The sequence below is a fragment of the Theropithecus gelada genome, chromosome 15 (assembly GCF_003255815.1).
Source record: "Theropithecus gelada isolate Dixy chromosome 15, Tgel_1.0, whole genome shotgun sequence".
Lineage (NCBI taxonomy): Eukaryota > Metazoa > Chordata > Mammalia > Primates > Cercopithecidae > Theropithecus > Theropithecus gelada.
The window spans coordinates 107,373,512-107,388,380 of NC_037683.1; the positions used below are offsets into that span (position 1 = coordinate 107,373,512).

The 14,869-nt window shown below is 39.6% G+C and overlaps 1 protein-coding gene across 3 annotated transcripts in view; it reads left to right on the plus strand.

Annotated features, from left to right (window-relative positions):
- MFSD14B (major facilitator superfamily domain containing 14B) overlaps positions 1–14,869 on the plus strand; it is a 76,999-nt gene that overhangs the window by 35,143 nt on the left and 26,987 nt on the right. For all 3 annotated transcript variants that reach the window (XM_025359825.1, XM_025359826.1, XM_025359827.1), the window contains exons 2-3: positions 1,228–1,323; positions 12,029–12,091. In XM_025359825.1, coding sequence (XP_025215610.1) covers positions 1,228–1,323; positions 12,029–12,091 — 159 coding nt within the window. The remainder of the gene's footprint in view (positions 1–1,227; positions 1,324–12,028; positions 12,092–14,869) is intronic.

Below are 14,869 nucleotides of genomic sequence, written 5' to 3' on the forward strand. Positions count from 1 at the left end.
GGGAGAGTTTCTTATGCTCTCATACTCCTGTGGCAGGAAGAGATTTCTCCTTGTGGTAGTCTTGAAGATCTTTGGCAATCTAGGTTCAGAAATCCATGTTTTCACTTCACCTGACTGTTGGTTACAGGAAGTTGTCAAACCAGCTTTGATCTAGGGACGTGGAGAAATAGACTGAACCTTTTGATGGAATTGGCAGCAAAGTCATATTGTGAAAATGTGTGTGTACAGGGATGAGAGCAATTTGTAGCTCTTTGTTTTTGCAGTTTTCCATAGGAGTGATGGAATAAGATTTGTATTTTTAAAAAGTTCACTCTGAGTGTAATGTTACCACAAGTTTGGAGGGGACAGGGAAAACGAGTCACGGCAGGGTTAACAGGTCGTTGCAGTAATCTGTGGGAGAGATGGTAAATAAGAGCGTGCACAGACATTGCACACTTTTCATCCTCTGCTTCTAAACATCTCTGGAATTGGGATATCTCAAGATATTCCATACTGATTTAAAGGGGTCCGAGCTGTCCCTCAGGCCTTTGAGCATGTGATACCCATACCCATCTCTCTTATTATGTAGGTAAAGAAACTTCAGCCCTAGGGAAGTTAAGTTGCTAAGGAACACATAATTTGCAAGGGACAGAGCAGTCAGATCCTGAAACCTCAGTCTCTTGAAGACCCAGTTGATTTTCTACTAAAGCTCCAGTGATTTGCATTGATGGGACAGATCAAAAGTCTATAATCTTTTTCTCTTTTCTTTCTTTCTTTTTTTTTTTTTCCCGAGATATAGAGTCTTGCTGTGTCACCCAGGTGGGAGTACAGTGGTAGGATTTCAGCTCACTGCAACCTCTGGCGCCCGGGTTCAAGCAATTCTTCTGTCTCAGCCTCCCAAGTAACTGGCACCAAGTAGCCCGCCACCATGCCTGGTTAATTTTTGTATTTTTTAGTAGAGGTGGGGTTTCACTATGTTGACCATGCTGGTCTTGAACTCCTGACATTGTGATCTGCCTGCCTCGGCCCCCCAGAGTGCTGAGATTACAGGCTTCAGCCTGTGCTATAATCTTAGCACCTTCCCTTATTAGGGGGAAGTGAAAGCATCAGGGATAACACCAAATGAAGTTTTATTTTAAATGACCGAGGTAGGCCCTAACTTTATTTTACACCTTTTTTCTGTACCATTTAAAGATAATAGATTTCTGATATTTCTTTGCTAATTTTCATAATAACTTTATTTTTTAGCTACAAGGCTTTGGCCGACCAAGTGTGTACCATGCTGCTATTGTCATCTTCCTTGAATTCTTTGCGTGGGGCCTGTTGACAACTCCAATGTTGACTGTAAGTATTGCTGAACTGGGTTTTTGTTTTGTAAGAGAAAGAGGTAAGTTCTTAGGCATGTATCACTGTGTATGTCTAGATACGTGTTTGGGAGTAGCTCTTGATAGTGATTTAAAACAGCTTGTTTCATTTTTTTTTTTTTTCCTTTGTAGTTTCTGAACAACGTGTAACACAAACACCTCTTTAAATATTCCTGGGTAGCACTGCACTCCTATTGAACCAGACTTGGGGGTGCTGTTACACAAATGAACTGTATATGTTTAGGAAGATCTTTAAGATGCTTTAAAGCAGCAATTCCCAACCTTTTTAGTACCAGGGACTGGTTTCGTGGAAGACAATTTTTCCACAGAACTGGGTTGGTTGGGGGAGGGTTTCAGGGTGAATCTGTTCCACCTCAGATCATCAGGCATTAGATTCTCATAATGAGCGCAACTTAGGTCCCTCACATGCATAGTTCAGAGTAGGGTTCCCACCCCTATGAGAATCTAATGCCACTGCTAATCTGACAGGAGGCAGAGTTCAGGTGGTAATGCTCACTCACCTGCTGCTCTGTGTGACTGGGTTCATAACAGGCCACCGACTCATAGGGTCCTGTCCTACAGGAAATTGCAAAGCATTGTTGAAGTCTGTAACTTCTTTATGGGGATGTTAATGGTCTTTGACTTAAGAACATAGTAAATAGCAGATTGGTGAGTACTTTGTAACAATGAGTAATAATTGTAGGAATGTCTAAATTTCTGTTTTTCGTAGCTTATCGATAGCCATTTTCTTCAGAGGTGGTATTGAATATCTTAGCAAGAACTTGTATGTTTGATCTATGATGTGGTTAGAAGGAAGGGAGATGCCAAAGAAAAGATGATGGGGCAGATCTTAGGTGGCTTACAACTATTTAATGCTTAATTTTAATAAAGTATTTTAAATTGGAGTTAAGTTTCAGTTGTTTTAATTATTCTTTAAAAATTATTGATGGGCTGGGGACAGTAGCATATGCCTTTAGGCCAGCTATTTAGCAGGCTGAGGTAGGAGGGTTGCTTGAGCTCAGGAGTTCAAGTCTAGCCTGGGCAACATAGCAAGACCCCATCTCTAAAAAAACAAAATTAAAAAAATAAAACATTGGAGCTCAACTCTTCCTAATCATTTTGCCTTACTGAAGAATCCCTCTGGGTACAGATAATCATTGTTCTTAAATAAGGTTTAGACAGCAGAGAACTTTAGAGGGTGGCTGTTAGCCCGTTAGCCTTACGTAAGACTTTGCTATGAACCTTTTAAAGTTTTTAATTCTTCTGGCACATTTCAAATACAGTTTGAGGCCTGATGCAGTGGCTCACACCTGTAATCCCAGCACTTTGGAAGGCCAAGGCTGGTGGATCACCTGAGGTTGGGAGTTCAAGACCAGCCTGACCAACATCGAGAAACCCCGTCCCTACTAAAAATACAAAATTAGCCAGGCATGGTGGCGCATGCCTGTAATCCCAGCTACTCAGGCGTCTGAGGCAGGAGAATTGCTTGAACCCGGAAGGTGGAGGTTGTGGTGAGCTGAGATGGTGCCATTGCACTCCACCTGGACAAAAAGAGCAAAACTCCATCTCAAAAAAAAAAAAAAAATACAGTTTGATTAATTAAAATTATAATTTGGGTGGAACAGAGGACTTAAACATTGCCTGCTTCCTTAATACTTCTTTTATTGCAGTTTTTCCTTCATAGTAGGAAACCTATAGTAGGTTATTTGTTATTAGTTAATGAGGATAATTAGTCCCATTTTGAGTTTCATGAGATTCTAATTTTCTTCACTGTTTGCGTAGTGCTGCCTGGGATATGGTTGGTGCTTAATAAATATATTCCTTGAACAAATACATGTGTTTGTTCAGGACACATTTTTAGTATGAATATAGACAAACCAGATCACTCTTTTTTTTTTCCATTTAAAAAAATTATGGTAAAATACACATAACAAACTTACCATTTTCACTCTTTTGAAGGATACAGCTCAGTAGTATTAGATACATTTCATAATGTTGGGTATCTGTCACCACCATCCATCTCTAAAACTCATTTCATGTTTTAAAAATGGGTGGCTTGAGTGTGTTCCAGTCTCTTATATGCATGTATATAGTCTAGAGTCAACCGATTTGGGGAGAGCTTTTCAAGCCTCTTGTGGCTGTCTCACCTCCTACAACTACCTGTTGTATCTATCCCGGGCCTAGTCCACCAGTCTTCCGTGTTTGCCCTGTTAACTTGACAACACTCCAAATCCAATGAGTCCTCTCAGGCAGCAGCATGTCATGTTTAAACTAACATACCCCACACAGCTGGGGTTGGGGGAGGGGCAGGAGTCTGGTAGCAGCTCAAAACTAAAACCACCGTTACTGCCTGAAGTTCAGGAACTTAATAAATAAATGCTCCCAGTTTGTTTTATGCCTTTGGTTGAATTCCAGAGCACGGAAATAGGTTCATACAGCTGTATTGAAAGATAATTTGTTAATCTTTTTATACTGTCACGTCAAATGTGAGAAGTCTGACAATCTTTTTTTTCTTGTAGAGGTTGGGTTTGTAATACATTAAAAAAAAAATTCAAGGCCGGGTGCAATGGCTCACGCCTGTAATGTCAGCGCTTTGGGAGGCTGAGATGGGCGGATCACGAGGTCAAGGAGTTCAAGATTAGCCTGGCCAACTTGGTGAATCCCCGTCTCTACTAAAGATACAAAAAGTAGCCAGGCATGGTGGCATGCACCTGTAGTCCCAGCTGCTCGGGAGGCTGAGGCAGGAGACTCGCTTGAACTCGGGAGGCAGAGATTGTGGTGAGCCGGGATCACACCAGTGTACTCCAGCCTGGGCAACAGAGTGAGACTCCTTCTCAAAAAAATTAAAATTAAAATAAAAAAAATAAGAAAGAGAGAGAGAGAGAAAGAAATTCAAATCAAACCATTAGAGGGTTCCTATAATATTTCTGAGTAATATAGTTAGAAAAACCACTGGATTAGCTGATATCTCAGTACTTTATGCACTTTTCAATTTCTGTATTTCCCTGATTGTCCTAAAAACCAGAAAATAGGAAAGATGTTCTTCTACCCTCACAATATAAAATTATAGGATTTTGAGCTGTGTTAGGAGTTTGAACTGAGGAAAATATTCTATAGAATGATATATTTTCCTAAAGTTTCCTCATGGCTAAAATAGGAACCAGATACCTTTTTGTGTAAGCTTTTAATTTGAAGTATAATGTGTACAGGAAGATGTACAAATTATAAATACACAGCTTGATGAATTTTTTTATACAGTAAGTACACTTACATATCCAGCATTGTACCACACTCTCAGAAACAATCCTAAGTAATTTCTGTCCTTGACACATTTCTAATATGACAGTTTGGCCTTTGTGTTTGTGTGTTTAATATTATATGAGTGGAATCATACAATGTATACTCTTTGTTGTCTGGCTTTTTTGGCTGAGTACGTTTATGAGATTAATCCATGTTGTATGTAGCAACATTTCATTGTTGTAGAGTGTGTTGTTATATAACCACATACAATTTTCTGTTATCTTGGGCAGGAAAAGATTAACTGAGCAGGCCCGAGTTGCTCAAATCTTTCATGTTCCCAAGAGGACCATTTTCTGTGACTAGTCCTTGACAGGCCCCAATTGAGGTCTTAGAATATTCTGCATTCAATAAGATTGAATCTTTGAACTTCACTGTTCCAGTTTGTGCAAACAGCATTATTTATGATGCACACCTCCTTTCCTTCTCATGAACTAGAGCTTTGGTAACTGGTCATTCATTGTGTGCCTTCAAGATCACCCGCCAAGAAAAACCCTGAACTCCTAGGCTTTTGTGAGCTTCCATGGTAGACAACACTTCACATAATGTTGTTACAGTTTCTCTTTTTCTTTTTCTTTTCTTTTTTTTTCCCCCAAGACAGAGCCTGGCTCTGTTGCCCAGGCTAGAGTGCAGTTGCGCTATCTCGGCTCACAGCAGCTCTGCCTCCTGGGTTCAGGTGATTCCCCTGCGTCAGCCTCCCGAGTCCTGGCTAGTTTTTGTGTTTTTAGTAGAGATGGGGTTTTGTCATGTTGGCCAGACTGGTCTCAAACTCCTGGCCTCAAGTGATTCACCTGCTTCGGACTCCCAAAGTGCTGGGATTATAGGCTTGAACCACTGTGCCTGGCCATTGTTGCAGTTTATTGCTGGAGGAATTAAATGCTTTATGTGTTACTCCACCGGGAGAGGACTCTTAGAAGCATGCACCTGGTTTCCTCCAGACTTTACCTGATGTCCCTTTTCCCTTTGCTGATTTTACTTTGTGTCCTTTTGCTGTAATAAACTGTAAGTGTAACAGTTTCAGAGTCCTGGAATCCTCTTAGCAAACTGCTGAACTTAGAGATGGTCCTGGAGTCTATTGACACAAATCCATTTGGGTGTTGGACATTTGCGTTTCCAGTTTTTGCCGATTACATATATTGCTGTTGCAATATTTCTTGTATATATCTTTTGGTGAACATGTATACGTGTTTCTTGGAGTATATATCTGGGAGTAAAATTGCATGGTTGTGTTCAACGTCACTATGTAGTGCTAAAAGTTTTCCAGAGTGGGTGAACAGTTTACTCTTCAGCCAGGCAGACTCCATATCTTCACCGGCAATTTGAATTTCATTCTGGTGGGTACATTATGGTCTTAATTTGCATATTTCTAATGACCAATGAAGTTAACTCCCTTTATATATAACATATATCTATTGGCCATGTGACTATCTTTTTGTTAAGTGTCAGTTCAAGCGACATCAGTTTTTTAAAAATTGGGTTGTATGCCTTTTTCTTATTTGTAGGAGTTCTTTATATATTCTGGGTACAATTTTTTTTCATGTGTACATTTGTCTCTATACACACATATATACTTATTGTTGATATCTTTTCCTTATTCTTGGATTGCCTTTCTTCCTTTTTTTTTTTTTTTTGAGATGGAATCTTGTTCTGTTGCCTAGGCTGGAGTGCAGTGGTGTAGTATCGGTTCACTGCAACCTCCACCTCCCGGGTTCAAGCAATTCTCCTGCCTCAGCCTCCCAAATAGCTTGGAATACAGGCGTGTGCCACCATGCCCGGCTAATTTATGTATTTTTAGTAGAAATGGGGTTTTACCATGTTGGGTATGCTGATCTTGAACTCCTGACCTCAAGTGATCTGCCCGCCTTGACTTCCCAAAGTGCTGGGATTACAGATGTGAGCCAGAATGCCCAGCCTGGGATTGCCTTTCTGCTCTCTTAATGCCTTTGGGATGACACTAATTTTAATTGAATTTAAGTTTTTATGTAGTTCAATTTATTTTTCCTTATGGTTAGTGCTTTTAAAAAATCCTGTTTAAGAAAACTTTTTCTACCATAAGCCTTTATTGGTTTACTGTTCTCATGTAGTCCTATCATCTAAAAAGATCATCGTGTTTGGTAGGGGGTTAGTATTCACGTTGGTTGCAAAAGAATATATAGTTGAACCAGCATAATTTACTGAAAAAATTCTTCTTTCCCCACTGTACTGTGTCACCTTTGTCATAAATGAGACAGTCATCCACATATGGGTTTGTTTCTAATTTTTTTAGTATTCTGTTGAGCTCTCTCTCTCTATATATATATATATTTTTTTTTTCTAATTTTTTTAGTATTCTGTTGAGCTATATATATATATATATATATTTTTTTTTTTTTTTTTTTTTTTGAGACGGAGTCTTGCTCTGTCGCCCAGGCTGGAGTGCAGTGGTGCAGTCTTTGCTCACTGCAGGCATTTTTTTTTTATTTTTATTTTTTGGGCAATGGAGTCTTACTCTTATCACCCAGGCTGGAGTGCAGTGGTGCGATCTCGGCTCACTGCTACCTCCGTCTTCTGGGTTCAAGTGATTCTCCTGCTTCAGCCTCCTGAGTAGCTGGAATTACAGGCAGGCGTGCACCACCATGCCTGGCTAATTTTTATATTTTTAGTAGAGACCGGGTTTCACCATGTTGGCCAGGCTGGTCTCGAACTCCTGACCTCAGGTGATCTGCCTGCCTCAGTCTCCCAAAGTGCTGGGATTGCAGGTGTGAGCCACTGTGCACAGCCATAATATCTTGTATAAATTCTTTAGTGTGGTTCATTTTCCTAAAGATTGCCTTGGTCTAAGGCTTTTTTATGTCTCTGTATATTTTATAATCAGCTCTTCAATATCCACAAAATAATTTGCCAAGAATTTTGATTATGATTGCATCGACTATAGATTGATTGTGGAAGAATGGACATATTGTTGTCTTCTTTTTTTGTTTTTCTTTTTTATTAATTCTTTGGTTGAGAGTCTCTCTGTCGCCCAGGCTGGGGTGCAGTGGCGTGATCTCGGCTCACTGCAACCTCTGCCTCCCGGGTTCAAGTGATTCTCCTGCCCCAACCTCCTGAGTAGCTGGGACTACAGGCGTGTGCCACCACACTCGGCTAATTTTTTTTTTTAGTGGATACGGGGTTTCAGCGAGGCTGGTCTCGAACTCCTGGTCTCGAGTGTGTTGTGGAGAAATACTTTGAGACTATCCAGATATCTTGTTCGTTTTCTGTTGGCCTACTAATTTTAGTATCCATAAATGCTTGTCTGCAACAGTTTTTACTGTGGTATTTGTCGAATGACATCTGTTTCCCTCAAGATCAACCTCGGCAAAACCCCATCTCTACTAAATTAGCCAGGCGTGGTGGCACACTCCTGTAATCCCAGCTACTCAGGAGACTGAGGCAGGAGAATCGCTTGAACTCGGGAGGTGAGGTTGTGGTGAGCGGAGATCGTGCCACTGCACCCAAGCCTGGGTGACAGAGTGAGACTTTGAATCAGACAACAACAAAGAAAGACAATATGTCTGTTCTTCCCCAATTAATCTGTAGTCAATGCAATCATAATCAAAATTCTTAACAGGTTATTTTGTGGCTATTGAAGAGCTGATTATAAAATATATGGAGACACAAAGGCAGATCTTAGACCAAGGCAATCTTGAGGAAGATGAACCACACTACAGAATTGGTCATGGATGAAATCATAGGGGGTCGAAGCTGTCTTCTTGAGTTGAGTCAGTTCCTGAGTGGGGGCCACAAGATCAGATGAGCCAGTTTATCAATCTGGGTGGTGCCAGCTGATCCATTAAATGTAGGGTCTGCAGAATATCGCAAGCAGTGATACTAGGAGCAGTTTAGGGAGGGTCTGAATCCTGTAGCCTCCAGCTGCCTAATTCATACCCATAATTTCTAATCTTGTGGCTAATGTTGGTCCTGCAAAGGCAGTCTAGTCCCCAGGCAAGAAGGAAGTCTGCTTTGGGAAAGGGCTATTGTCTTTATTTTAAAAACTATAAACTAAGTTTCTCCCAAAGTTAGTTCATGCTATGCCCAGGAATGAACAAGGACAGCTTGGAGGTCAGAAGTAAGATGGAGTCAGTTAAGTTAGATCTTTAACTGTCTCAGTCATAATTTTGCAAAGTCTATTTCAAGTTTACAGTCAAGTTGTAGCCAGTTTTCCACCTGTAGTCTGGATACCTGTGGTTACTAGAGTGTAGTTCTTCAGCCCAGGTGGAAAGCCTTATTCCCTGACATTTAATGCAGGGACTGGTTATAGGCACTCTTGCTCTGTGAAAGTGTGGATATTCTACTGTACTGAAGTACTCTGTGGAATTATGTGGTCATAGGGCTTTGTGCACTTTTGGCAGCTTAAGAGATCTGGGGCACCGTCCTTTTTGAATCTCATCCCATTCAGTTCTACAAGTATCCCACTTAGAAGTCCCACAGTTTTCAGAGAACTATGCTTGTGATTGTTATCACAATAACAATCCCTGGAGAGGAAGACAGCAGGGAGCTTACTTTGTGACCTTTTAGTACTCTTTCATTTATGGCTATTTTTTCCTACTCCTCTGGTTTGGGAGGTTTCTTTCTGGGTTCTGGAAAATGAACTTCTTCAGGGTCTTCTCTTTCACCTTCAAGTGCTACTTTTCTTCAACTCTTTCAGGTTTCGTTGTCAGCCTTTTCTCATCTGTTTTGTATCATCCAGAAGCGCCTTATGATTCTTGGCTTTCCAGGAATGCTGTAAATTTGATTTCATATTTTTTTCTGTTTTATCTGTGGAAGTGGAGAAACACGGCTCTGTGTATGTTTATTACATGTAGATATTTCTAAGCTTTGTCATACTAGAAGACAGTTCATTTCTTAAAACTTTATAGTTAGTTTTAAAGGTGAGAAGCAAATGTCATTTTTTTTTCTTTTAAAATGTTTCCTTTTTTTTTTTTTTCAAGCAAATGCCATTTTATTTTATGTTTACTGTAGTCCATCTCAAGAATACTTACAGGGGATATTTTCCTTGAGTTATTTATTTATTTATTTAGATAGATAGATCGATAGATAAATTGATCGATCGATAGATACAAGGTCTTGCTCTGTTGTCCAGGATAGAGTGCAGTGGCGCAATCATAACTCACTGCAGTCTTGATCTTCTGGGCTCAAGCCAATCCTCCCACTTCAGCTTCCTCAGTAGCTAGGATTACAGGTGTATGCCACTGTGCCTGGCTAAGCTTGAGATTTTTTAAATATAGAGATGTTAACAATGAAAGCTTTGATCTCTGAGATATGTAATACACCTTTTATTATTAGGCTTACTTTATTCTGATAACATTTGTTGCCTTTGTAGCTAAATTATTTACATACTTTATTTTGGTTTTTAAACTTTATCAAAAGCCTGAGTAGAATATAGCTATTTTATTTACAACTTCTTTATTTTATGAAGGTTAGCCTTTTTAAATTATTGACTTGTTTTACTTTTTTCTCTAGTAAGGTTTCACTGTTTCCTTTTGCTGGGGAGGGTGGGTAGAAAACGGTAGAAGAGTTTCTAAAAGCATGGATTGAAAATTTTTAGAGGAATTGCCTGCATGGTAGCTTGATTGCTTGAAATGGGCCCATACTGTCCAAAATTACGTGAGATCTATTTAGTTTAGTGTGTAGCTCAGTGAGTATATATTCTGTCATTCATCCATAGGTACGGTTTTGCCAAATTAAAATGATGTTCTCTTATTCCTAAACTGCATCACCTGTACAAAGGGAATGCAAGTTTGCATCATTTTCCATGTAGAATTATAGCAGTGGTCTGAGGTTGAGAGGGTAAGGTTTGAGGTGGGATTAGGGAAGGACCAACACTGCTGCTCCTTTGACAGCATGAGAGAACCCTGGAGGTGTTGGTGCAGTGTTGACCAGCACTCACTCCACCCTCTATTTCCCACTGCAAAAAACTTAAGAGGAAGCTTGTGGGGAAGGGGAGTCAGAGAAATGTCCATAGTCTCTTAGCTCTGATCTGACAGAGTATAGAAGGGAGAATGTGGGACTGAGAGATAATGGGTTAATAATGAACATGATCAGGCCGGGAGTAGTGGCTCACGCCTGTAATCCCAACACTTTGGGAGGCCGAGGTGAGTGGATCACAAGGTCAGGAGTTCAAGACCAGCCTGGCCAATATGGTGAAACTCCATCTCTACTAAAAATACAAAAATTAGCTGGGCGTGGTGGTGGGCGCCTGTAGTCCCAGCTACTCGGGAGGATGAGGCAGGAGAATCGCTTGAACCTGAGAGGCAGAGGTTGCAGTGAGCTGAGATTGCACCGCTGCACTCCAGCCTGGGCGACTGTGAGACTCCATCTCCAAAAAAAAAATTGACATGATCCGATAAGCATTTTTTTTAAATACACTTTTTTTGTTTTGCATTTTACCATATTTTTGTGATGTGTGTGACAAATCAAGTTATTCAACAGTTCTAGTCTTTATATTATTCTTTAAAGAAAATTTCTATATCTCTGTGACTTAAATTTATTATTTTTGGAAGATTTTTCTGAGAACTTTGATATTTTCACTTGAAATATTTGGTGTCCTTCATTTGCTTTTCTTTTTCTTCAGTACATCCAAGTAGAGTTCAAATGTCAGTAGTTGAGATGACAAACTTTTTCTAAACCTTAAAAATAATGTTGTTAGAGAAAAGGTTGGAAATAATTTGTGAGTAGATTTTAATTTCCTTTTTTTAAAGAGTCATTTAAGGTTCACAGCAAAATTGAGAGGAAGGTACAGAGATTTCCCCTGTATCCCTTCCCCTACATACACATAGCCTTTTTTTTTTTTTTTTTTTTTTTTTTTACTATGGACATTCCTTTCTAAAGGGATACATTTGTTTTATTTGATGAACTTACATTGACATACTGTTATCACCCAAATTCTATAGTTTAGGGTTCACTCTTGGTATTCTATACTCTGAGTTTTGATAATGCATATATCCACCATCATAGTATCATACAAAGCATTTTCATTGCCCTAAAAATGCCCTGTGCTCTGACTATTCATCCCTCCTTCCTTCACAATCCCTGACCACCACTGATCTTTTTATTGTTTCCATAGTTTCACCTCTTCCAGAATGTCATATACTTGGAATTATACAATACGATATGTAGCCTTTCAGGTTGGTTTCACTTAGCTATGTGCATTTGAGATTCCTCCATGTTTTTTAGTGACTTGGTAGCTCATTTCTTTTTAGTGATAGTCTGGATGTACCACAGTTTGTTTATTTATTTTTTTGGATTTTATTGATATTTTATAATTTTTCATTGCAGGGCTCATTTATGTAGCATGCCATTAAGAGAGACAGAAAATTTTTCCTTTAACTTAAATTTGAATTTGTCTTGATGTTTGTTTGCTTTTGTAGGTTCTACATGAAACATTTTCTCAACACACATTCCTCATGAATGGTCTCATTCAAGGTGTTAAGGTAAGAAAAAAATTTTATGTAGTTTGTAATGAACCAAAGCCAGGAATCCTTGGTAGTTTAATTCTGGACGTTTTAGTGGGACTTTGGGAAGCAAATACTATTTGTTCTGGGGACTGAAATCTAAATTTTTAGCTGGGTTATTAAAAGTCACTTTAAAATACAACACAAATACATAAGGCATAGAATGGTTTACTGGCAAATAGCAGTGTGAATACTCTATAGGCCTAACTTCATTTTTATTATTGTGTACACAACAGGTCATAAAGGGTTTAATTATGTAACTTTTAACTTCTGTGCCTGTCAACAGAATAAAGTGGGCAATTGCTACCGTCTTCTTTTTAGGTATATTAAAAAGAAGTGTATCTGAGGAAGAAGGAAGCCCAGCTGATACATTGGCCATAGCTTTATAATAACCACTTGATATAATTAGTCTTAATTCATTATGTCGATTTTAATATGATATATATAAAAACGGCTTTTAACCGTTTTCCTGTTTGCACCGAGAATACTCACTAGTGGTGCTGCATTTACTCCAAGATAACTTTGCCACAAAATATGTTGCTTTTATTATTATTTTTGCATTGCTTTAGTATATAGACTTTGGAAACAAAAGACATCATTCTACTGATAACATTCTTTTTCCTCATTTTTTTTTTTTTTTTTTTTGAGACGGCGTCTCGCTCTGTCACCAGGCTGGAGTACAGTGGTGTCATCTCGGCTCACTGCAGCCTCCGCCTCCTGGGTTTAAGGAGTTCTCCTGCCTCAGCCTCCCGAGTAGGTGGGGCTACAGGCATGTGCTACCACGCCCAGCTGATTTTTGTATTTTTAGTAGAGACAGGATTTCACCATGTTGGTCAGGATGGTCTTGATCTCTTGACCTTGTGATCCACCTGCCTTGGCCTCCCAAAGTGCTGGGATTACAGGCGTGAGCCACCGCACCTGACCTTTCCTCATTCTTTTAAATAATTTTATTTTTGAGATGGAGTCTCGCTCTGTTGCCCAGGCTGGAGTGCAGTGGTATGATCTCAGCTCACTGCAACCTCCACCTCCTGGGTTCAAGAGATTCTCCTGCCTCAGCCTTCTGAGTAGCTGGGATTTCAGATGCCCACCACTATGCTCAGCTAATTTTTTGTATTTTTAGTAGAGATGGGGTTTCACCATGTTGGCCAGGCTGGTCTTGAACTGCTGACCTCAAGTGATCTGCTCGCCTTGGTCTCCCACAGTCCTGCAATCACAGACATGAGCCACTGCGCCTGGCCTTCCTTCTGTTTTCAGTAGTGGTGTTTCCAGTTACAAACTATAGTAACATTCTGTCACTGAAAATGTCAAATCCTAGAAAACGCAGCACTTCTACCTGTGGTGTTAACATTGTTCTTGAACAGTTATCAGCTTAAAGTTCATATGATGAATCCAGTTTTTTGAAATAGACAGTTCTGATGATTCAGGTTATTCTGATGTTCTGTTTAGAAATAACTCTAAGAACACTTTTTATATTTTACTTTCGCATTGAAAAATCAGCCAGCTTTGCTTCAGCCTCAAAGAGTGTGTGTATGTAAAATTAAATGAATGCTGGCGGTGAACTGCACTTGTTTTTTCTAAGTAGGAAAAGGGTTAAATAGGGGTTTAAAGTATAATAGTATTTTTTAGTCTGTTATAGTAAAGCATATGAGTATAGGGTCTAATTTGTGCTTTCCAGTTTAGATAATGTCAATCTATGCATAATTATACTTTGTACTGAACAACATACTTAAAATTATTCCCAAGGCCGCACGTGGTGGCTCACACCTGTAATCCCAGCACTTTGGGAGGCCGAGGCGGACAGATCACGAGATCAGGAGATCGAACCATCCTGGCTTAACACAGTGAAATCCTGTCTCTACCAAAAATACAAAGAATTAGCCGGGCATGGTGGTGGGTGCCTGTAGTCCCAGCTGCTGGGGAGGCTGAGGAAGGAGAATCGCTTGAACCTGGGGGATGGAGGTTGCAGTGAGCCAAGATCACGCCACTGTACTCCAGCCTGGGCAACAGAGGGAGACTCTGTCTCCCCCCAAAAAAAAAAATTATGCCCTAGTAATGTGCCGAATTTAGCCATTGTAACTCGCTGTTTTCATAGCTCTTACAAAACACTCATATAATAAATAATATTAAATACTAATAAATTAATAAATATTATTTGCCTGTTTTCAGAAAGAAGTTGAGGATATTTATATGTAAAACAGCATTTTATTTATTTTTTATCATTTGGGTACTTTTTTTTTTATAGCGTCTGTCTTTTTACTAAAGAAAAGCAAAGTTCAAATGCCCAACAGTAATTATGTTGAACACTTAGTACATATAAATAGACAAAAGGCTACTGAGAACACTGGACTTAGATAAAAGTGTTATAGGTATAACTACAACTTAATTTATAAATAAATAAGAAAAAAGTCCCTGACTGAAAGGATAGTGAAGATTTATTTCTCAATATTCTTTAATTTGGACAACCCCCACCAACTGAGCAGACGTCCCAGTGTTAGACGAAAATGACTGCTCTCCTCACCAGCAGTTACAGTACTCGACACCACTGGCCCCACTGGTTCAGAGGAGAGAGTGTTTGGCCCGTGGCTCTATGTGGTTCCAGCTTCAGGAGGCCAACCCATGCCTTTGGTCACCTGAGACTTTTTAAACAGCATTGGCACTTTTAGCTGGTCTGAACCATTTTGAATGCTACCACCCAGCAGAGAGGAGGCTCTCATTAGATTCTAAATCTGCTATTTCAATTACTTTTCACTTAAAAAA